This window comes from Scyliorhinus torazame, chromosome 5 (assembly GCF_047496885.1).
Source record: "Scyliorhinus torazame isolate Kashiwa2021f chromosome 5, sScyTor2.1, whole genome shotgun sequence".
Lineage (NCBI taxonomy): Eukaryota > Metazoa > Chordata > Chondrichthyes > Carcharhiniformes > Scyliorhinidae > Scyliorhinus > Scyliorhinus torazame.
Window position 1 is genome coordinate 270,976,286 of NC_092711.1, and position 24,176 is coordinate 271,000,461.

A 24,176-nucleotide genomic window follows, 5' to 3' on the forward strand; every position below is an offset into this window, starting at 1 on the left:
AACCTCTTATGGGGCACCCTGATCATCCTCTGCCTTCTTGGCTCCTCTGACCGAAGGACCACATGTGCAGCAGGGCCAAGTGATGGAGGCTAAGCCAGCAATAATGCAGATTCAGCAGCCTCTGGGGATAGTCCCACAGGTTGCTCCATGATGAAGACAACCACCACAGGGACCTCGGGTACAAACAAGACAATGGAGCAGGCAGCCTCCAGCTCTTCCAAGGCCACAAGGGAAGAACTCTATAGAGTGGCTGAGCGCAGAGTCCACCATGTCACTCTGAGTATTGAGTGGATCCTTGGAGTGTCTCTTTACCATCTCTGTCTACTGTTTGCCTCTCTTTGCAATGTATAAATGATGATGCATTAAGGCCCATATCGCTGCTGTGACAGTAAAGGAAATATGAGATGGTGAAAGAGAGATCAGCATCTTCACGGTAAGGGTAAAGTATCTGCACAGATGTACTTTCTTGATTGGCAAGTGTAAGTGATAGATGTTCTAGGCTGTGACTTCCATGCAAGTGTTAGCTCAGTCTCCCTTCCACACCATGCACCTCAATCTGGGACAGGATTCTGTTGTAACATTCCTAAATCAGGACATTGGTGGCATCCTCACTCGCCTTTTAAGCCCCAAGCCAAGGCTGGCCATGCAGCAGAGCTACCTTTCTATAAAGCAACATCTCCCTCCACTTTCTGCTCCTTCTTTCCCCCTGATGAGCTGTATCCTTCCAGGGCTTCACCATTCTCAAGGTCCACATCTCTCTGGAGGACCATGGGAGATGGTGTCAACAGGCCATCACAATGAGCGAGACCCTTGCAGGAGGATACCGAAGGGTGTGGCACTTGACAGGCATTTTCAGAAGCCCGGTGGCCTGCGCAATGGTTGTCCTGCTGAGCAGGTGACATTAATTACTGATTTGCCACACGGTGATGATTACATTACACAAATGTATGCTTTTCATGAACCTTTATGATCTAGAAAAATTCCACTGAATTAATCTCCTAAAACCACCATTTCAGTCAGCTGGAAACATTGGCTGGGATTTTACAGCCCTGTGGTGGCGGGACCTGCTGCTGGAGATTTGGCAGCCCAACCAAAAGTCAATTGACTAGGCAGGAGTGGACGGTCCCAGCAGTGGAAACTCAGGCCCATTGATCGCTGTTGATTATTTGTGGATTCCTTTATTTTTCCTTGAGGCTTAAATCTACCTGTGGTTCATTGGTAACAAAGCTGACAATCTCCAACAGGACTTTTATTACCTCTCGAATATATATACGTTTCCCTCCTCATTTTGATGCTGGAGGGACAACCCAGCCTGTAGTTGGTCTTTCCCTGCAGCAGGTTAGCTGAGTTGAGTAACAAAGTTGCATTGTTCTATCACTAACAGGGCACTGTGTATCACCAGTCTCCACCGGCAACTCGTGGAACTAATCTTAAAATGGCCGGCTTTTGATAAAACCATACAAAGTGAAGCTATTTGATCCATTGTGCTTGTGTCAGTGTGGCCTCCTCCTCCAGTGATTTCTATTCGAATTCCAAATTCCCATTCTTTCCCCATACCCTTTGATATAACTCTTACAATTCCTTCCAAACTGATGGGAATTAATTGTAATAATGCATTCCATACCCAAACAACCATTTGATGAGAAATATTTTCCAATCTCCATATTACATTTCTGAACCAATCTTCAGTTTATTGTGCCTCATTACCAATTTACTGATCAGTGGAAATAACCTTTTACTATTTATTCCCTCAAATGCTGTCAAGATTTAGAGTATTTGCACTCAATCCCATTAACCTCTTCTAGTGTACTGCTGTAGCAGCATGCAACAGGTTTAATCATTAACCCTTTGTGCATTTGGCTGCTTAATAACATAATTATGATTTCTGACACCATCCACAGATACTTACTGTTGATGTATAATTTGTACATTAGAAATCCTCCAAAATAGGGCTCTACTCTTATCCTGATGTGTCTGGACTCCATTAATATGCGGGCACATTCTGTGGCATATCTGTGGCTTGAACATTGAAAGGTTTTGAAGGCCACAGGTTTCCAAAATGATTAAGTATTTTCCAGAGAAAGTTCCACTTGCATTGTACTTAATGACTAATGGACACTATGCGCATATGGGTGGGTGTGTATGTATGTGTAGGAGAGTGTGTGTAACATGTCTGTATTACTTGGGCTTACGCTTACAGTCTTCTAGAATAGTGTTGTTAACAGATAGATTGGTCTCAAATTTTCACCCTTCCCTTTCTCCAAAATGGAAGAGCTGCACCCATTTATTTTAATAGTCACTTTACTCCCTCTTGAGTTGACAGTGGGGTAGAGTTCCAGGGGCACCTTGCCCATGTGACCATTGATCATGCATAATCCCAGACTGACTATTTAGCTGTCTGATTCCAATTCTCTTCCCGGTGGTGCCCTAAGGCAGACTTTTTTGTCTGTTACCATAGCTAATAATTCCCAAAACAGGTCACTAGCCTGTTGCCAGGGGCTTGTAACTTGAGGGGCACCACTCCATATCAAGCATGGCTGACCAGGCCTCTCTCCCGCTCTTACCACCAGCTATTGGCGTGTTGGAAGGAATTTTTAGGTTGACACACAACCTGTTTGACCACATCATGAACGTACCTTCCTTGGCCATCACATCCTGCGGTGGGTCTTGAACCATCTGGCTCAGAGGCAGGGACGCTACTCATTGTACTACAAGACCTCCTCTAATTAGCCGCGGGAGGCATCAAAATGACGCAAGATTATTTCTTCTGCTTAACAGCACACAATTGCACACTTTTTTCAGCAGGGGTTACTAGAGAATGGTATATCTGCTTGCTTTGCCACCCGGCCCCCTCTCCCCGTGTCTTATATTTCAGTGGCATTATCACAACTTTTTCACTATTATTCCGGTTGAGATTAACCAACTCATCATTCAGGGTGTCAAACCTCAGACTGTCCTGGAAACATCAATGTTTTTTTCATTTCCATCTGACTGAAACACTAATATAAACCAGAATTTACCCGTATGTTCAACTAACAAATGTTTTGAATTATCTTGTTTATTCCCTGACTTTTATGTTCTGGTTCAATTCCCATAAACATAATACAATTCTGTAGCAGCTGAATATGTCATGCAGAGTGGTGAAAACTACACTGTCCATCACACAGAGGTGCTGATGATTTCAAATGGATCAGAAATTTTAAGATCTAGTCAGACTTTTGATGAGAAGATCAATTAACGGACATAGGCAGTGCACAATATATTCTGTATTTGAACTCACTGTCCGGAGCGACCAAAATAATCCATTTTCCAGTCCTCTACATTCCTATGTTGAAATGTTATTAGTTTACTGGCAATAGCTTGAGTCTCAGTAAAGGTGACGAAGTGCTGGTGTTGATATTAATGTGATTTTGTAAATAAGTAATCCAGTAAAATAACCAGTGTGTATTGTACCGACAAGTGCTGATTGTGTCCAGAAATATGTAATGTATGTTACTGGATCCCTATCTTCATATTGAGAAGGATATTAACAGTGAAGCCATTTGATCCAGTGGGCCTGTGTCAGTGTGACCTCCTCCCTATAATGGGGTAATTTGACCGCCCTATGGTCGTTTGTTGAAGGCAGCAGTGACTGGACTGCTGCTGTAAATAAGGCAACAGGCATCAGTACATTCGGGCAAATTTCCAGGCCGGCCCAGCTCCTTGAGCAGTCTACACTGCAAAGGAACTGGAGCTAGTTGAGTTTTCAAAGATGTTTTTGAAAATAAAATTAGTCGCAGCAATCCTGATTGATTGATTGGTTCCACTCTCTCCTAATTTTATTCATTTATTTTGACATTGAGACTTTTAAGTTCCTTGGCATTTTTAGGTAACACTAATGGTGCATCTGGTACAGTGTCTTATAGTCCGATTAACCAGGTTGGTGTCCAAAAGCATGATTCATAGTTTTTTAGATTATGTTTATTAAAAAATTCATAAAAAACAAAATCACACAAAGGAACCAGAGTTACGCAATAAACACAAAACAAGATTTCAACAAGAGAAAATACACCTAGTAACTTAATTCAAAAAATAACTAAACTAAACCCCTTAACAACGAACAGTGACGAACTGTATAAAAAAGGAAATGAATGGCTGCCATCTTGGGTAGAACCTTTCTACCGACCCCCTAACGGTGTACTTGACCTTCTCCAAATGTAAGAATTACATGAGGTCACCCAACCAGGCCGAGGCACTGGGCTGAGCAGGAAACCTCCACCCAAGCAGAACACATCTCCAGGCTATTAACAAGGCAAATGTGAAGGCATCCATCTTCACACCCGTCTGGAGCACCAGCGAGTCTGACACCCCGAAAATGGCCACCAGCGGACATGGCTCCAAATCAACACTGAGTATCTCCGACATGGTGTTGAAGAAAGAGACCCAAAAGCTTACTGACTTGGGACAAATTCAGAACATAGCAGGGTGGTTAGCCGGCCAGCCCTGTGTATCACCTTGATTTGGATCAGACTAAATCAGCATAGGAGGATGAGGAGTTGACCCTGTGAAGAACCTCGCTCCATACCTCATCATCCAGAATGGGACTCGACTCATCCTCCCATTACTTTACCTAATTCAACAGAGCCAACTTCACTGATAGGATCTGGCTCTTCATGCACAAAATAGTCCCCCCACCAGACCCGGCCAAAGACAAAATCCTCTTCAACAGGGAGGAAGGTGTGCCAAGGGGAAAGAGGGAAAAACCTTATGCGAAAAATCACGGCCGCGATTCTCCAAGCATCAGCGCCGCAACCGCGCTCGGTGTGGGAACGGAGAATGGGGCATCAGCCCCGCGATCGGGTCCGACGCCTTTGCGCGATTCTCCAGGGACGCAGCGCCGGTGGGGGGCCATTCAAAGAGGCCCCCACGGCGATTCTCCGCCAGCAACTGGCCGAGTTCCCGCCGACATGGTTTACTCATGGTTCCACCCGGCGGGCACTCGGAGTGGCGGCTGCGGACACAGTCCACAACCGCCCTGGTGAGGGGTGGGGGGGATCCGTCACCGGGGAGGACCTCCAGGATGGCCAGGCTCATGATCGGGGGCCACCAATCTGCGGGCGCGCACAATTTGGGGGGGGGGCCTATATTGTTGGGGCCGGCCCGTTGTGTGGGTCTGCCATGCTGCGCGGGGCTGCCGCTGTAGGCTGTTAAGTAATGGGTTAAGAGTTATGTAATGCATTAAGAGACATTGCAATTAGTTGTCTCATTTATGTTAAGTATCCAATTGTCACTGATATGTAAAGGGGCTTCAGGTGGCCCTTGTGTCAGGTGATGTGTTGTTGGAGTTTTGTGCAGAGGCTGTGGAAGTGAAATAAATGGTGTTTGGTGAAAAGGAACAAGACTTCTGACTCTTCATATAACGATAACTAAAATGTATAACAATGGTAGCAGAGGATGGTTGCTGTGCAAATGTGAAGGTTTGAAAGATACAACTTTTCCTGATCAAACCAAGGAGTGAGTGAGAAGGAAAAAAAAAAGATATATGGCTGAACCCAGGATAAAGATGGCTGGATATAACTATCCCCCCTTATTTTCTGAAAGGGAATCATACGACCAATGGAGAAGTGCAGTAGTTATGTGGACCAAGGTGACTGCCTTGGGAAAGAGAAAACAAGGTATGGCATTGGCTCTTTCTCTACCTTATGACAGTAAAATCCGAAACAAAGTGCTTTCTGAGCTGGAATTGGAAGAGTTAGACTCAGAAGAAGGTCTGGGGATTCTATTACAATATATGGATAAGATTTACAAGAAAGATGACTTGTTAAGTGCGTATGAAGCATGGTCGGAATTTGTTAAGTTCTGGAAAATAGAGGAATTCTCTATGGAAAACCATATAATGGAATTTGGCAGACTATATAAAAGGCTGCAGAAACACAACCTGGAATTTCCACAGTCCGTGTTGGCCTTTAAATTATGTGACTGTGCTAGAGTGAGCAACATGGATAGGCTCCTGGTTTTGACAGGAGTTCAGTTTACGGTTGAGGATACCTTATTCGACAAAAGCTTTAAAAAAGTTTCTGGGGAAATATTCGATTCCGATGGCTCTGATGACTCAAATAGGTCAGCCTGCTATAAAGCAGAATATGGAAGATACACTACTAACAGGATGGCAATTGTACGGCTACGAGCAGGGCCCAAGACTATAGAAGGAGATCGAGACAAGGAAATTATGAAGACAGAAACACAGTAAGAACTTACAATAGGAAGATGAACCCCTGAAATGCACGGGGCATGATAAATCGATGTGACTCTCAATACCATTATGTCTTCAACTGTCCAAAACGTTATGATAGAGTGTTTGAAGCAACACATGACACCGAAGAGTCAGAAGAGGAAAAAGATAGTGTTCAGAGAGAAGACATTGTCCTATTAACAAGCAGTTTTACGCCGGTAATGAGGGTGTTCGTTGCAAAATCCTTCAATTGTGCTGTATTGGACAGTGGCTGCACATCTACTGTGTGTGGAATTGACTGGTTAAAATGTTGCCTGGACTCCTTGAATGCTGAAAGTCGTAACAAGGTTAAGGAATTTGAAAGTTCCACAAGTTTCAGGTTTGGGGATGATAATACTCTGAAGTCGCTGAAAAGAGTGGTGATCCCTTGCAATATTGCCGAAGTGAATCATTTCATTAGCACGGATGTTGTATCAAGCGAGATACCTTTGCTTCTGAGCAGACCATCGATGAAGAAAGCACACATGAAACTGGATATGGAACAGGATAAGGCAACAGTTTTTGGAAAGACAGTGGACTTACAATTTACACAGTCGGGACACTATTGTATTCCATTACTGACAAATAATATTTCAAGTAGAGTGGTTAAGGCTGTGTTAATGGCAGTTGAAAATGGGACTTGCGCTGATAAAAAGCTTGTTGTATTAAAACTGCATAGGCAATTTGCACATCCGTCTCCTCGGAGGCTGAAAAATTATTAAAGGATGCAGGGGTAAGGGATGAAGACTATACTAAACTGATAGAACAGGTTAGTGATTGCTGTGGGGGTTTGTAGGAAGTACAGAAGGAAACCAGCATGACCGATAGCAACCCTACCTTTGGCCAGGGATTTTAACAACATTGTGGCTGTGGACATTAAGATCTGGGATAAGATCATTTTTCCGAAAGGACAACTACCAAAAGTTGGTACAAAGGTGACATACTTGCCTGAAGGACCTAGTCAAGGGAAGGATGCAACTGTTATTAGAGCAGGCAAGGCCACTGGAAAGTATAAACATTGGTTGAATGTACAGCATTCAGAGGAGGGAGTTAAGAAATGGATTGGGAACACAAAGTTCAAAAATGGAGGTCACAGAAACGCAGTGCCAGTTCAGATAGTACATCGGTTAGTGAACAGGTCCGCAGGAAAAGGTCGAGAATTTTGAAAGGACATCCCACAGCAGATAGGAAAGATCAAGCACTAGCAGTATAGAACAAGTTACCAGGCGGGAGAGAGGACGTAGTTTATCAAGGTCTCAGAACATGAGTAAGACTACGAATACTAATAGGAGTAGAAGCCCACATGCACGTGAGATTTTGGTGGCTTCCAATAAATTATATGAAAAGTTATCAAAGATGCTAAACAGCAAGAACTGCATAGTTGGAGTGAATTTGGGGTATACACGGAAGTACTGGATAGGGGACAAAGAACTCTATCCCACAGATGGATTTGCACGGAAAAGGTTCTTCTGGATGGAACTTATAAGGCAAAGGCCAGGCTTGTGGCAAGGGGATTTGAAGAAAGCTTAGAAGATCAGGATTTAAGGGTAGATTCACCTACAGTAGGAAAGGTTAATTTTAAAGATCTTTTTTAGCCACCAAGGCATGGGAATGCAAATCTATAGATATGAAAGCTGCCTTCTTGCAGGGGCATCAGCTCCAGAGAGACATTTTTCTCCGTCCTCCTAAAGAAGCAGCTAACACAGAAGGGGTACTCTGGAAGTTGAACAAATGTGTATGTGGTTTAAATGTTGCATCTAGAGTCTGGTATTTTTCGGTAAGGTCAGTTTTGTTAAAGTTAAGCTGTTACCAGTTGAAAGTAGATCTGGTAATGTTTTGCTGGCACTATAAAGGGAACCTTTCTGGCATCTTTATGATGCATGGCAAATAATTTTTGTGGGGTGGGACTAGTGATTTTGAAGCTTTTGTAATCTCTGGTTTGAGGAAAGAATTCAGGGTCGGAAGTCAGGCTTCCGGTGCATTTAAATATATTGGACTGGAAATCGGACAGACTAAGTTAGGGGCAACTTTACGTCAGCAATCTTATTTGGAAAGCATCAGCCCAATAGCAATTAGTCGTGGCCGGGTTTTCACAAAACGATGCAAGGTTTCAAAGATGTAAAAAGAGCAACTGCAAAGTTTAATTGGGCAACTGAATTGGTTAGGGAGACAGACTAGACCGGATGTGAGTTTTGATGTCTTAGAGTTGAGTACAAAAATGAATGATCCCAAAGTGGAAGACATAATAAGAGCAAATAAAGCGTTTGGCCAAACTAAAAATGCAGGAGTGTGTTTTGAGGTTCCAGGTTTTAGGTGACCTTAGGCACTTGAAATTCATAGTTTATAGTGATGCGTGCTCTGCAAATCAAGCACAGGAGGTTTTATAATTTTCCTTTGGGGAAAAATGGTGAATGTTGTCCTCTTGTGTGGGAAACAAAGAAAATAAGGAAAGTGGTCGAAAGCACTTTGGCTGCTGAAACGTTAAGCTTTGTAGAGGCGGTGGATTTGGCCTTTTATATATCTCAGATATTGACAGAAATGTAACTTTTGGATATTGTTAATGAAGGGCGCCTGTTTCTGTGGGGTTTTTTTTTCTTCCCCAAAAAAAATTTGAAAAAAAGGGGGAAATTGCGTATATGATTTTGAGTTTCTTTAAATTTTGTTCTCACCAAATTATTTTTTTCTCCAAGGAAGGGGAGACTGTTACGTAATGGGTTAAGAGTTATGTAATGCATTAAGAGACATTGCAATTAGTTGTCTCATTTATGTTAAGTATCTAATGATTGACAATGATATCTAAAGGGCCTTCAGGTGGCCCTTGTGTCAGGTGGTGAGTTGTTGGAGTTTTGTGCAGAGGCTGTGGGAGTGAAATAAATGGTTTTTGGTGAAAAGGGACAGGACTTCTGACTCTTCATACAATGGTAACTAAAACGTATAACATGGGCAGCCACCGCGCGCATGCGCGGACCCGCGGCCGGAAGTGCAGCCGACAGCCCTCATTTCAGCAGCCGGAGCTGCGTGGAGTACTCCGGGGCCCGGCAAGCCCCTTTCAAAATGGAGAATCACTCTGGACTTTCTCCAGGAAACGTGCCTGTTTTCTCGCGGGTGTGGGAACATAGCCCTATTATCAGAGAATTCTGCCCCACGTATCTGAAAAGACTGGAGCCAGTTACAGGTCCAGAAACAGGTCCTCAAACCTCTCCAAGACCTTCCCTTCCCATGACTTAAAGGTCAGGTCCAAACTCACTGGCAGAAAAAGGTGGTTGTTGTAGATGGGGGGTTTCAAAGACATGAAACAAATGCTGCCTGAACTGCTTCCAGATTCTCAGAGTGGACACCATTACCGCATTCAGGGAAAATCTTACCAGAAAGGCAACGATGCGGTTACTATTGCACCAAGGCTAGAAGCTTTGCAGGAGCTTGGTTCCATTTGTCCCATATGGAATTACTGAACCACAACAGTACCTTCTGAATATTGGCTTCCCAAAAGTAAAATAATAAATTGGGTAAAGCCAAACTCCTGACTGCCTTTCTCTCTGGAGAAATCCCCCACATATCCTTGGGGTCTTAACTGCCAAAATAAATGAGGACATTCATTTATTAACTTTGACAAAGAAGAACTTGGGAGAAAAGAGGAGAGGCATTGAAAGAAAAAGAAAAATCTCAGGATTACATTTATTTTAATACTCTGAACCCAGCCTGCCCAAGCATAGGGCTTGTTGTCCCAATTATGGGGAGTCAGATTTGACATCATTAACCAGACTAGTATATTTTAATTTATGAAGCGAGGCCAAATCATGGGCCACCCAGATAGCTTGGGGAGATGATGGGCTGGATTCTCTGTTTTGGGGACTGTGTTCCCATACCGTCGTAAAAACTGTGGACTTTCACGCCAGAAAAACCTGCATGAAAGGGCCACATATTCCTAGCCCTGCAGGGGGCTAGCAGTGAACCAACATGAAACTAGCAACTTTTGCTACAGATATGGCCCCCTGCACCTCTAGGTCAGAGGCAGCCCATGTGCACGGCGGCGGCCTCCTGCGGCCAGGTCATGCTCCATGGCGGACTCAGACCGTGGAGCTGGACCTTAAACAGAGTGCCCCCGATCGGTTGCGTGCCTGACCCAGACTGCCAGCCCAAAAATTGCCCGGAGTTGCAATGTTCGCTTGCCCATCTCAGCCTATCCTATTAAATATGTGGGTTTTCAAATAAAAATACCCCCGCAACTAAAGAAAAAGGCTAAAAGTGCAGTACTCCAGCGGGAGCTGCCTCGTGCATGGCTTGCCCCTACATAATGCCACAGGAAGTCCATCAGTATAAATATTTGATGATTAAGGAGTTCATACTTGTATCAAACTTGAAATGATCAGGTCACAGTGATACCCAATAAGAGGGGTGCAGGTTTGGTTCCCAATCTCACTTGGAGAAATTTGGAAAGATAGTTGTCTCTGAGCTCCAGTTCTTCACCTTAAAGCAGCTGATCAGTGCAGCAGGAAGAGCTGTGGAACAGGTCATTCACCTGCATTCTCAGCTGCAGTTAGCATGTGGTAGAAGGAGATCAGGGACGAGGCATAAAACAAAGGCAATGGTACTCCCCTGAGAAAACTATACATTAAAAATTAGCAGCTGATGTCTTGGCACGATGCTGAGTGATACTTCAAAAAGGAACTTTATCCCATCAGAAAGATAAAATGCTGCAAATGCTGGAAAGCTGAAATAAAAATAGAAAATGCTGGAAATCCTTAGCAGCTCAGACAACATCCATGGATAGAAATTTCAGATCAAGATGACCCTTCATTGGAACAAATGATCTGAAGGGCGGCACGGTAGCACAGTTGTTAGCACTGCTGCTTCGTAGCGTGAAGGTCCCAGGTTCGATTCCCAGCTTGGGTCACTGTCTATGCGGAGTTTGCACGTTCTCCCTGTGTCTGCGTGGGTTTCCTCCGGGTCCTCCGGTTTCCTCCCACAAGTCCCAAAAGACGTGCTTGTTAGGTTAATTGGACGTTCGGAATTCTCCCTCAGTGTATCCGAACAGACGCTGGAATGTGGCGACTGGAGGATTTTCACAGTAATAATAAAGATTATTATTAAGTTGTCACTTCTTGTGGATTTTAACAGGAAAGAGTTGCTCTGTTGGGATGCATTTTGATGAAGGGCCATCATTGAAACGTGGGCTTGATTATATGTTTGGGTTTGTCAGCCGGGACACGTAAAATCCAGCCAGCAGCCTTCCCACCCACTGCCAATTTACCATTGATATTTAATGCCCATTTAAAGACCTCATTCCACCGCTGCCTGGATTTAACTGGCAGTGCGAGAAGTCCATGCAAGCACACTGCCCACCAAGCTTCCCTGCATGGGCTGGTGGTGGATGGGGGTTTCCCTCCTTAATGGGCAGTGAATTCCCCCACCCACTTGTTATTCTCACAGAATATTGCAGAAGAGGCCCTTCGAGCGATCGACGCACGAAAGGCCCTGACCTGCCCATCTAATCCCACTTGCCAGCACTTAACCCATAGCCTTGAATATTATGATGTCCCAAGTACGCATCCACGTACATTTGAAAGGATATGAGGCACCTGCCTCAACCACCCTCACAGGCAGTGCATTCCAGACTGCCCCACTGTCTGGCTAAAAAAGGTTGTCCTCAAATCTCCCTCAACCACCCACCCCTCACTTTGAACTTGTGTCCCCTCATAACTGACCCTTCAACTAAGGGGAACAGCTGCTCCCTATCCACCCTGTCCATGCCCCTCATAATCTAGTACACCTCAATCAGGTCACCTCTCAGTCTTCTGTGCTCCAGAGAAAACAACCCAAGCCTATCCAACCTCAAATGTTCCATCCCAGGCAACATTTTGGTGAATCTTCTCTGCACCCCCTCCAGTGCATTACATCCTTCCTATAATGTGGCGATCAGAATTGCACACAGTACTCCAGCTATGGCCTCCCCAGAGTTCTATCCAGCTCCATCATGACCTCCCTGCCTTCGTAATCTATGCCCCAATTGATAAAAGCAAGTGGTCCATATGCCCTTTTCACCACCCTATTAATCTGCATCTCTGCCTTCAGAGAGCTATGGACAAACACGCCAAAGTCCCTTTGTTCTTCAAGGGCATTAAGCCTCTGATCTTCGGGTAAGCGTTCTCCAAGGCGGCCTTCAGGACGCGTGAGAACGCACAATCGCCGAGCAGAAACTTATAGCCAAGTTCCGCACACATCAGTACGCCTCAACCGGGACCTGGGATTCATGTCGCATTACATTCACCCCCCACCATCTGGCCAGGGCTTGCGAAATCCTACCAACTGTCCTGGCTCGAGACAATTCACACTTCTTTAACCCGGGTTACCCCTCTCTCTAGCTCTGTAAAGACTTAATTACCTGCAAATGCTCGCATTCAAAGCATTGTCTTACATCTTTGACTTTGTCTATATATATGTTTCTGGAACATACCTCTTCATTCATCTGAGGAAGGAGCAGTGCTCCGAAAGCTAGGAATTTGAAGCAAACCTGTTGGACTTTAACCTGGTGTTGTAAAACTTCTTACTGTGCTCACCCCAGTCCAAAGCTGGCATCTCCACATCACGGCCAAAAGCTCTCACAGGTGGGGTGTCCTGATTCAGAAGGGCTGGCATCCCTATTAACAACTGCTAAAAGACTCTGGTGGTGGGGAGGAATCTGGAATCCTGTATAATTCAGCCCATTAACTCTGTTTCTCTTCACAGGTGCTGACTGACCTGCTGAGCATGACCAGAATTTTCTGGTTTTATATTTCTTATGCCAGGTCTGTGACTAATAATCTTTAGCAATGGGAATCTCCAAGCTGAGTTTAATACCGTGGGCTAGGGAGAAGATGTGGAGAACCAGCAGACAAAGGAGGGGCCACCGTCACACTGAACAGAATGGACTATTGCAAAGAAGTGTACTGACAACTCAACAACCAGGAACACGATAGACAGTTACTCGCAACCCGACCAAGGAACACACCCGCGAACGCAACAGACTGATCAAGACCTTGGATCCAGATCTTCAGAGCAACCCAAGTGCTCTCATCCCACGTACTTCCCGCGTTGGAGATCTCTACTGCCTCCCGAAAATACACAAGGCCAACACACCAGGCCGTCCTCTCGTATCAGGCAATGGGACCCTGTGTGAGAACCTCTCTGGCTACATCGAGGGCATCTTGAAACCCATCGTACAAGGAACACACAGCTTCTGTCGCGACACCACGGACTTCCTACAGAAATTCAGCACCCATGGACCAGTTGAACCAGGAACATTCCTCGTCACAATGGACGTCTCGGCACTCTACACCAACATACCCCATGACGACGGCATTGCTGCAACAGCCTCAGTACTCTACACCAACAACTGCCAATCTCCAGACGCAACTCTGCAACTCATCCGCTTCATTCTGGATCACAACGTCTTCACCTTCGACAACAAGTTATTCATCGACTTCCAGGTGCGGCGATGACCAGCTGAGTCGCACGTTTCGGCAGCTCCCGGTGAAACGGACTTTTGGGCTCTTGATAGGAGCCCCAACGGCAATTTTGACGGCTAAAAACACTGTGCGGTAAACCAGAAGGGAATCCCCCCTGGATACGGATGAAAAAAGGAGAAGAAAGTGGCCGGATTGCAGTGGATCCTTTAGAACAGCGGCAAGGAAGGCAAGCAAAAACCAAGATGGCGTCGGAAGGTGGCAGTTTAACATGGGGCCCTGAACAACAAGAGTTCTTGAAATGCTGTGTGGAAGAGCTCAAAAAGGAAATGAAGAAAGAGCTGTTGGCCCCGATACTACAGGCGATCGAAGGGCTAAAGGAGGAACAAAAGACCCAGGAGCGGGAGCTTCGGGTCATGAAGGCAAAGGCAGCCAAGAATGAGGATGACATACAGGGCCTGGTGGTGAAGACGGAGATGCATGAGGCACATCAGAAACGATGTGTGGAAAGGTTGGAGGCACTGGAGAACAACGCAAGGAGGAACAACCTGAGGATTCTTGGCCTTCCTGAAGGTGCGGAGGGAGCGGACGTCGGGGCATATGTGAGCACGATGCTGCACTCGTTAATGGGAGCGGAGGCCCTGGCGGGTCCGTTGGAGGTGGAGGGAGCATACCGAGTGATGGCGCGAGGACCGAGAGCAGGAGAAATTCCCAGAGCCATAGTGGTGGGATTCCTCCGTTTTAAGGATAGAGAAATGGTCCTTAGATGGGCAAAGAAAAGTCTGAGCAGTAAATGGGAGAACGCGGTGATCCGCGTTTATCAAGACTGGAGTGCGGAGGTGGCGAGAAGGAGGGCGAGCTTTAATCGGGCCAAGGCGGTGCTTCATAAAAGGAAGATAAAATTTGGAATGCTGCAACCGGCAAGACTGTGGGTCACATATCGAGGGAGGCACCACTACTTTGAGACGGCGGATGAAGCGTGGACTTTTATTGTGGAAGAAAAACTGGAATGAGCGGGTTATTAAAAAGAACGTTTGAACAAAGTGGTGGGGCGAATGTGGGGGGCGAAGAGGGGGGTTAAAAAGGGGGGAAAGAGGAGTTTTCTGTACTAATCCTGCGATGTGGTAACTTTTCTCTCTTCCACAGGTGGTGATGGGGGAGGAGGGGAGGTGGAGGAGATGGGGCGTTGGCCATTGGGGGCGGGGCCAAGGGAAAAGCGCGAGCTTGGTTCCCGCGCTATGATAATCATGGCGGGAATAGAGAAGCAGGAAGGAGGGGGCGTCGCACGGTGCGAGCCGAGGTCACGGGGGGAAGCCGAGGTCGGCCAGAGTTTGCTGACTTCTGGGAGCAACATGGGGGGAGTAATTACGCTAGCGGGGGGGGGAATTATTGGGTTGCTGCTGCTGGGGAGAGGGGGGAGCTGGTATGGGAGGGGAGGGGATGGGCGGGGGGGCACTGCCTGGGGGAGATACAGCTGCGTGGGAACCGAGTGAGGAGCTGAAAAAAGTGGATGGCTAATCGACAGGGGGGGGGGGGGTAGGAAGCCCCCCAACCCGGCTGATCACGTGGAACGTGAGAGGGCTGAACGGGCCAATAAAGAGGGCACGGGTACTCGCACACCTTAACCATATCTGCCTTAAGTTTCTTATGTTACAGGAAACGCACCTGAAACTGATAGACCAGGTTAGGCTACGCAAAGGATGGGTGGGGCAGGTGTTCCATTCGGGGCTAGATGCGAAAAACAGTGGGGTGGCTATATTAGTGGGGAAGCGGGTAATGTTCGAGGCAAAGACTATAGTGGCGGATAACGGGGGCAGATACGTGATGGTGAGTGGCAAACTACAGGGGGAGACGGTGGTTTTGGTAAACGTATATGCCCCGAACTGGGATGATGCCAATTTTATGAGGCGGATGCTAGGATGCATTCCGGACCTAGAGATGGGAAAGCTGATAATGGGGGGAGATTTTAATACGGTGTTGGAACCAGGGCTGGATAGGTCGAAGTCCAGGACTGGAAGGAGGCCGGCAGCAGCCAAGGTACTGAAAGATTTTATGGAGCAGATGGGAGGTGTAGACCCGTGGAGATTTAGCAGACCTAGGAGTAAGGAGTTCTCGTTTTTCTCCTATGTCCATAAAGTCTACTCGCGAATAGACTTTTTTGTGCTGGGAAGGGCGTTGATCCCGAAGGTGAGGGGAACGGAGTATACGGCTATAGCCATTTCGGATCACGCTCCACACTGGGTAGACTTGGAGATAGGGGAGGAAACAGGAGGGCGCCCACCCTGGAGAATGGACATGGGACTAATGGCAGATGAGGGGGGGTGTCTAAGGGTGAGGGGGTGCATTGAAAAGTACTTGGAACTCAATGATAATGGGGAGGTCCAGGTGGGAGTGGTCTGGGAGGCGCTGAAGGCGGTGGTTAGAGGGGAGCTGATATCAATAAGGGCACATAAAGGGAAGCAGGAGAGTAAGGAACGGGAGCGGTTGCTGCAAGAACTTTTGAGGGTGGACAGACAATATGCGGAAGCACCGGAGGAGGGACTGTACAGGGAAAGGCAAAGGCTACATGTAGAATTTGACTTGCTGACTACGGGCACTGCAGAGGCACAATGGAGGAAGGCACAGGGTGTACAGTACGAATATGGGGAGAAGGCGAGCAGGTTGCTGGCACACCAATTGAGGAAAAGGGGAGCAGCGAGGGAAATAGGGGGAGTGAGGGATGAGGAAGGAGAGATGGAGCGGGGAGCGGAGAGAGTGAATGGAGTGTTCAAGACATTTTATAAAAAATTATATGAAGCTCAACCCCCGGATGGGAGGGAGAGAATGATGGGCTTTTTGGATCGGCTGGAATTTCCCAAGGTGGAAGAGCAGGAAAGGGTGGGACTGGGAGCACAGATCGAGATAGAAGAAGTGGTGAAAGGAATTAGGAGCATGCAGGCGGGAAAGGCCCCGGGACCGGATGGATTCCCAGTCGAATTCTATAGAAAATATGTGGACTTGCTCGCCCCGGTAGTGACGAGGACCTTTAATGAGGCAAAGGAAAGGGGACAACTGCCCCCGACTATGTCTGAAGCAACGATATCGCTTCTCTTAAAGAAGGAAAAGGACCCGCTACAATGCGGGTCCTATAGACCTATTTCCCTCCTAAATGTAGATGCCAAGATCCTGGCCAAGGTAATGGCAATGAGAATAGAGGAATGTGTCCCGGGGGTGGTCCACGAGGACCAAACTGGGTTTGTGAAGGGGAGACAGCTGAGCACGAATATACGGAGGCTGTTAGGGGTAATGATGATGCCCCCACCAGAGGGGGAAACGGAGATAGTAGTGGCGATGGATGCCGAGAAAGCATTTGATAGAGTGGAGTGGGATTATTTGTGGGAGGTGTTGAGGAGATTTGGTTTTGGAGAGGGGTATGTTAGATGGGTGCAGCTGTTGTATAGGGCCCCGATGGCGAGCGTGGTCACGAATGGACGGGGATCTGCATATTTCCGGCTCCATAGAGGGACAAGGCAGGGATGCCCTCTGTCCCCATTATTGTTTGCACTGGCGATTGAGCCCCTGGCGATAGCGTTGAGGGGTTCCAAGAAGTGGAGGGGAGTACTTAGAGGAGGAGAAGAACACCGGGTACCTTTGTATGCGGACGATTTGTTACTATATGTGGCAGACCTGGCGGAGGGGATGCCAGAAATAATGCGGATACTTGGGGAGTTTGGGGATTTTTCAGGGTATAAATTGAACATGGGGGAAAAGTGAGTTGTTTGTGGTGCATCCAGGGGAGCAGAGTAGAGAAATAGAGGACCTACCGTTGAGGAAGGTAACAAGGGACTTTGTTACCTGGGGATCCAGATAGCCAAGAATTGGGGCACATTGTATAGGTTAAATTTAACGCGGTTGGTGGAACAAATGGAGGAGGATTTCAAGAGATGGGATATGGTATCCCTGTCACTGGCAGGGAGGGTGCAGGCGGTTAAGATGGTGGTCCTCCCGAGATTCCTCTTTGTGTTTCAGTGCCTCCCGGTGGTGATCACAAAGGCTTTTTTAAAAAGGATTGAAAAGAGCATCATGGGTTTTGTGTGGGCCGGGAAGACCCCGAGAGTGAGGAAGGGATTCTTACAGCGTAGCAGGGATAGGGGGGGGGGGGCTGGCACTACCGAGCCTAAGTGAGTATTATTGGGCCGCTAATATTTCAATGGTGAGTAAGTGGATGGGAGAGGAGGAGGGAGCGGCGTGGAAGAGATTAGAGAGGGCGTCCTGTAGGGGGACTAGCCTACAGGCTATGGTGACAGCCCCATTGCCGTTCTCACCGAGGAACTACACCACAAGCCCGGTGGTGGTGGCTACACTGAAGATTTGGGGACAGTGGAGACGGCATAGGGGAAAGACTGGAGCCTTGGGGGGGTCCCCGATAAGAAACAACCATAGGTTTGCCCCGGGGGGAATGGATGGGGGATATGGAATGTGGCAAAGAGCAGGAATAACGCAACTGAAAGATCTGTTTGTGGATGGGAAGTTTGCGAGTCTGGGAGCGCTGACCGAGAAATATGGGTTGCCCCAAGGGAATGCATTCAGGTATATGCAACTGAGGGCTTTTGCGAGGCAACAGGTGAGGGAATTCCCGCAGCTCCCGACACAAGAGGTGCAGGACAGAGTGATCTCAAAGACATGGGTGGGGGATGGTAAGGTGTCAGATATATATAGGGAAATGAGGGACGAAGGGGAGACTATGGTAGATGAACTAAAAGGGAAATGGGAAGAAGAGCTGGGGGAGGAGATCGAGGAGGGGCTGTGGGCAGATGCCCTAAGCAGGGTAAACTCGTCGTCCTCGTGTGCCAGGCTAAGCCTGATTCAGTTTAAGGTATTACACAGGGCGCATATGACTGGAGCACGGCTCAGTAAATTTTTTGGGGTGGAGGATAGGTGTGCGAGGTGCTCGAGAAGCCCAGCGAATCATACCCATATGTTTTGGTCATGCCCGGCACTACAGGGGTTTTGGATCGGGTGACAAAGGTGCTTTCAAAAGTAGTGGGGGTCCGGGTCGAACCAAGCTGGGGGTTGGCTATATTTGGGGTTGCACAAGAGCCGGGAGTGCAGGAGGCGAGAGAGGCCGATGTTTTGGCCTTTGCGTCCCCGGCGCAGGATATTGCTAATGTGGAAAGAAGCCAAGCCCCCGGGGGTGGAGACCTGGATAAATGACATGGCAGGGTTTATAAAGCTAGAGCGGATTAAGTTCATTCTAAGGGGGTCGGCTCAAGGGTTCACCAGGCGGTGGCAACCGTTCGTCGAATACCTCGCTGAAAGATAGATGGAATGGAAAAAAGAAGGCAGCAGCAGCCGCCCAGGATCGGGGGGGCGGGGGGGGAGGAGGAACCAGAAGGACTCTCAGGGTTGTTAATATATACTGTATAATATGTATAGGTCGTTGCTACAGATAATTATATATTGGACTGTTAAATTATATTTTTGGAGATTGTAACTTGTGATAAGGCAGTTGCCAATTAGGGTTAGTTTTCATTTTTGTTATTTATTATTTATTCATTTTCTGTTTATAAAATAGGTCATTGTTATTTGTGTTGTTATAATATTGTGTAAAGGATGCACAATGTACTGTGTTGGTTGACCAAAAATTTTCAATAAAATATTTTAAAAAACAAACAAGTTATTCATCCAGACGCATGGCACAGCCATGGGGACCAAATTCGCACCTCAATATGCCAACATCTTCATGCACATGTTTAAACAAGACCTCCTAACCGCACAGGACCTTCAATCAACGTTATACACCAGATACATCAATGACATTTTTTTCTTTGGACCCACAGCAAAGAATCACTGAAACGACTACACAATGACATCAATAAGTTCCATCTCACCATCAGACTCACCATGGACTACTCTCCAGAATTGGTTGCATTCTTGGACACACTCACCTCCATCAAGGACGGTCACCTCAGCTCTTTGCTTTACCGCAAGCCTGCGGATAACCTCACGATGCTCCACTTCTCCAGCTTCCATCCTAAACACATTAAAGAAGCCATCCCCTATGGACAAGCCCTCCGTATACACAGGATCTGCTCAGACGAGGAGGAGCGTAACAGACATTTACAGACTCTGAAAGATGCCCTCGTACGAATGGGATATGGCGCTCAACTCAGCGATCGACAGTTCCAATTCGCCACAGCAAAAAACCGCACCGACCTCCTCAGAAGACAAACATGGGACACAACCGACAGAGTACCCTTCGTTGTACAGTACTTCCCCGGAGCAGAGAAACTACATCTTCTTCTCAGCCTTCAACACGTCATCGATGAAGATGAACATCTTGCCAAGGTCATCCCCACACCCCCACTACTTGCCTTCAAACAACCGCGCAACCTCAAACAAACCATTGTTTGCTGCAAACTACCCAGTCTTCAGAACAGTGACCACGACACCACACAACCCTGCCATGGCAATCTCTGCAAGATGTGCCAGATCATCGACATGGGTACCACCATTACACATGAGAACACCACCCACCAGGTACGCGGTACATACTCGTGCGACTCGGACAACGTTGTCTACCTCATTCGCTACAGGAAAGGATGTCCTGAAGCATGGTACATTGGCGAGACCATGCAGACGCTGCGACAACGGATGAATGGCCATCGCGTGACAATCGGCAGGCAGGAATGTTCCCTTCCAGTTGGGGAACACTTCAGCAGTCAAGGGCATTCAGCCTCTGATCTCCAGGTAAGTGTTCTCCAAGGCAGCCTTCAGGACGCGCGACAACACAGAATCGCCGAGCAGAAACTTATAGCCAAGTTCCGCACACATGAGTACGGCCTCAACCGGGACCTTGGATTCATGTCGCATTACATTCATCCCCCACCATCTGGCCTGGGCTTGCGAAATCCTACCAACTGTCCTGGCTTGAGACAATTCACACCTCTTTAACCTGGGGTTACCCCTATCTCTGGAACTGTAAAGACTTAATTACCTGCAAATGCTCACATTCAAAGCATTGTCTTGCATCTTTGACTTTGTCTATATATATGTTTCTGGAACATACCTTTTCATTCACCTGAGAAAGGAGCAGTGCTCCAAAAGCTAGTGATTTGAAACAGACCTGTTGGACTTTAACCTGGTGTTGTAAGACTTCTTACTAGGGAGAAGATGTTCAGCCTGTATTCTCATTCCAAATCACCATCAAGTGTCTCCTGCTGGAAAGTGTGTTTGTGTGGACATTGGATGAGGATGGGTATAGGTTTGACTGTGCTGTCCGCCATGTCCAAAGATGTGCAGATTAGATGGATTGGCCATACTAAAATTGCCTTTAGTGTCCAAAGATGTGCAGGTTAGGTGGGGTTACCGGGATAGGGTGGGGGTCGAAGTAGGGTGCTCTTTCAGAGGGTTAGTGCAGACTCGAAGGGCCGAATGGCCTTCTTCTGCATTGTAGGGTTTCTATGCTTCCATCACTTACTATCTGGACATATACAAGAAGAATGGAAATTTGGACAAAGTAATACTGCAATCATACTAAAGGAAGTTTAATTTCCTGAAAGGGGAAGGGTAAGGAAAAGGGGATAAAATTGGGAACCTTGCCCCTTTAAAAAAAAAAAGAGGCAGGCAATGAGACTGAATATGCAATCACAGCACATACACATGTGGTGTCAACTTGCAATTGTTGCCAACCTGGCTGCAATCAATCCTGAATTTGTGAGAACATTGTTATTAACTGTTCCAGAAATTGGCAACATCCCAACACCGCAATTCTTTCCTTTAAACGGATCAACGAAGTGGCAACTTTCCTTTAATTTAAAGAGACATTTTCTGAACAAAAGAGTCTGGCAAACTTTTTTTATTGGAAAGAGGATGAATCAGAATGACGAGCTGTAATTTGTGGTACAATAATATTAAACAGAATAAACAAAGACTGATTGGGGAGGGGTGGGATTGGAGGCAGGGGCTAAAAGATTTCCACCAAGGGCCAGCGTGCCCATTTTCCAGCATGGGTGGGCGGCTGAGACATTTTCCAAAAGGCTAGGTGGAGGATGAAGCAGCACTAGCTGTGTCCAGCCAGTGAGAAGAGGTGGGATCGTTGCGGCAGGTACACAAGTCAACTCTCCAGCGGGCTTTTTAAACACCCCGCCTCTGTAGACAAGTGTTTTAAATGGCTGCAGCTGTGGCTGAATACTCCCTTGTGGAGGGATTCCATCTGGCCTCTGTGGACAATTTGATATTTAACAATTTTGCAACTTGAGGTGCCCCCTCCTCCTCTCTCTCTCTCTCTCCCCCTTACCTTCAATTGGCTCTCCAGGTTTAGAAGCTTTCTCATTAGCCTTAATTGAATGGCATGCCATCTTCTCACCACTAATTAGCCTTTTGTATGAATACTCACATGAGTGCAGATGGGGGCGGGGTCCAAATCTGATGTGGTGTGGGCTCAGGACTCAGAAATGGTTCCAAACCTAGATCAAAAATCCAGCTCATAGTTTCCAAATAACCACCAGACAAAAAGATGTCTGCCAAATGCTTTTTTAATGAAAATATCAATATTTCTTCTAAACATTCATAAAGGAATATTAGAAGCACTATTGCATGGCATCTATTCAGACCACAGTGCCTTGTGAACAAAATACGTGAACCAGTTCTCTTCTCACTTTTGTTTGAACACACGTTTTAAGTTAAAAGAGAGAACTATACAAATCAGGCTAGACCAGTATCTGAAGGTAGCTAGGATTTGCAGTGAAATTTTGACAAAAGAACTCGAGGAAAAATCTTTTTATTCTTTCTGGTGCCAACAGACTTTGTGGTGTTTTTCTGGTATTTTGTATTTCAGATTTTCTGTCTAAGCTATTGCTATCAGAACAGTAACAACCTATTGCAGAAGAATAAGTGAAGAAAGCTGCTTGTATTATTTGCAGGGCTGGTGCAATTTGTGACTTCCTTCATGCTGAAACAAGTTAGATTTCCTGGGTGCTTGTACTTCATTCCTGCATTACCCTGCACTCCTTCCAAAGTTTTTACTGGGTATCATTTACACTTCAACCAAAGCACCTGGCAGGAGCCATTCCTGAGCTCTGATAAGACTCTCTTTTTTCAGAGGACCAATTACCAGATTCATAAGGTGAAAATTACAAGTGGGGGAAGGGGATAAGGACTGCAAAACGTGCGCACTTATTTTGCGTCGGATGCAAAGATGCATCGGATACAAGTTTTGACCCAGTCATTAAATTCCAAAGGAACAATTCACTCCCCATTCTCTTCCATTCTGTGAAATTGGAATGAGTTAAACCTCTTCCCAGTCATACATAGGTTTCTGAATTTAAATGGACCAAATTATTTTCCTGCTCACTGACGCTGTGGAAATGGTAATCAAACTGTTCTACAAAATATTACCCTGACACACAACTATCACTCAATTATTCAGATTTAAAGTCACAGTTGATTACATTTGATGATACCATCTGGAGTCAGCAGCACCAGTTAGAAGATCAATTGATTTTATATTTTTGAAAACTATTTTTTCTTAATCTTTCTTTAATTTTCCCTTCCAGTCATGTTGTAGCAACTTTAAAAATCAAAATTTGGCATCATGAAACCATTACTTCTCAATTTATTTTGTCTTGTACTTTTTCAACATTTCCCTTGTCCTGTATTAAGGGGCTCGATCATTCACCTGGGCTTTGAAATGCAAAAATAAATCAATCATTTCCCCCTCATTTAAGTGTATGTGTATCTGCACCATGAGTCTCTGTGAATGATTAACATGGACTGGAAACAAAAATTTGACTTTTACTGTAACTCATTTTATATTCTTCTGAATTAAATTATTCTTAGTGAAATATTCATTGAGTATGTTCAGAACCCAGTTCACAGCAATGCTGTAATCAAGTGACTGAGTTCCATGATTTGATTTTCAATACTTTGTTCAAAGAATATCCATGCATTGCATTCAAGAATGTAGTAAACTAAAAGTCCTTACCTGTACTTTTAAGCAAACAAAATCACAGTTCTTTGTTTAACTCCAGTCTGCGTGTGAAACAGTTGAAGTTCAAATCAATTTCCATTTCACAAATCAATTGTCTCCTCTCTGTCTCTGCTGCTTTTAAGCTAATATCGTTTTAATGCAGACATCCAGCTCAGAACTCTGCCTCTGGGGTTACATCTGGCGTACGTCGCCAGATCCAGACTGCTGAAATTTCTCTCTTTCTGCTGCTCACAGACACTAGTTGTGTTTGAATATTTCTTGCTTACTGGCTGTATGGGAGCTTGCATTTTAAATCAGTTTCCTAACATGGCCTTGAAAAGTTTCCTCTGCGGTCCTAGTGCCAGCAAGTTCTGGTCTGATTTCTAATACAGTGCAACGTCAAGGCAGACATGTTACTATATACTGTTTCACGTGACATATTTTGATGTGCGCTGTATGTTTGAACAGTGCCTTTAAGACATTTTACTTCATTAAAGGCACCATATGAATGCAAGTCGTGTGAAATGGGCAGCAC

General features: G+C 46.1%; 1 protein-coding gene across 2 annotated transcripts in view; it reads right to left on the bottom strand.

The window, feature by feature from the left end:
• The window catches only part of prss23 (serine protease 23), a 45,187-nt gene extending 21,269 nt beyond the window's left edge, over positions 1-23,918 (bottom strand). The window contains exons 1-2 of one of the 2 annotated variants that reach the window (XM_072505533.1): positions 23,657-23,918; positions 22,070-22,139 (exon numbers count right to left, since the gene is read on the bottom strand). In XM_072505533.1, coding sequence (XP_072361634.1) covers positions 22,070-22,071 — 2 coding nt within the window. In that variant the 5' untranslated portion in view covers positions 22,072-22,139; positions 23,657-23,918. The remainder of the gene's footprint in view (positions 1-22,069; positions 22,140-23,656) is intronic. The other variant, XM_072505534.1, reaches the window with a different exon arrangement.
• Positions 23,919-24,176: the final 258 nt, after the last annotated feature.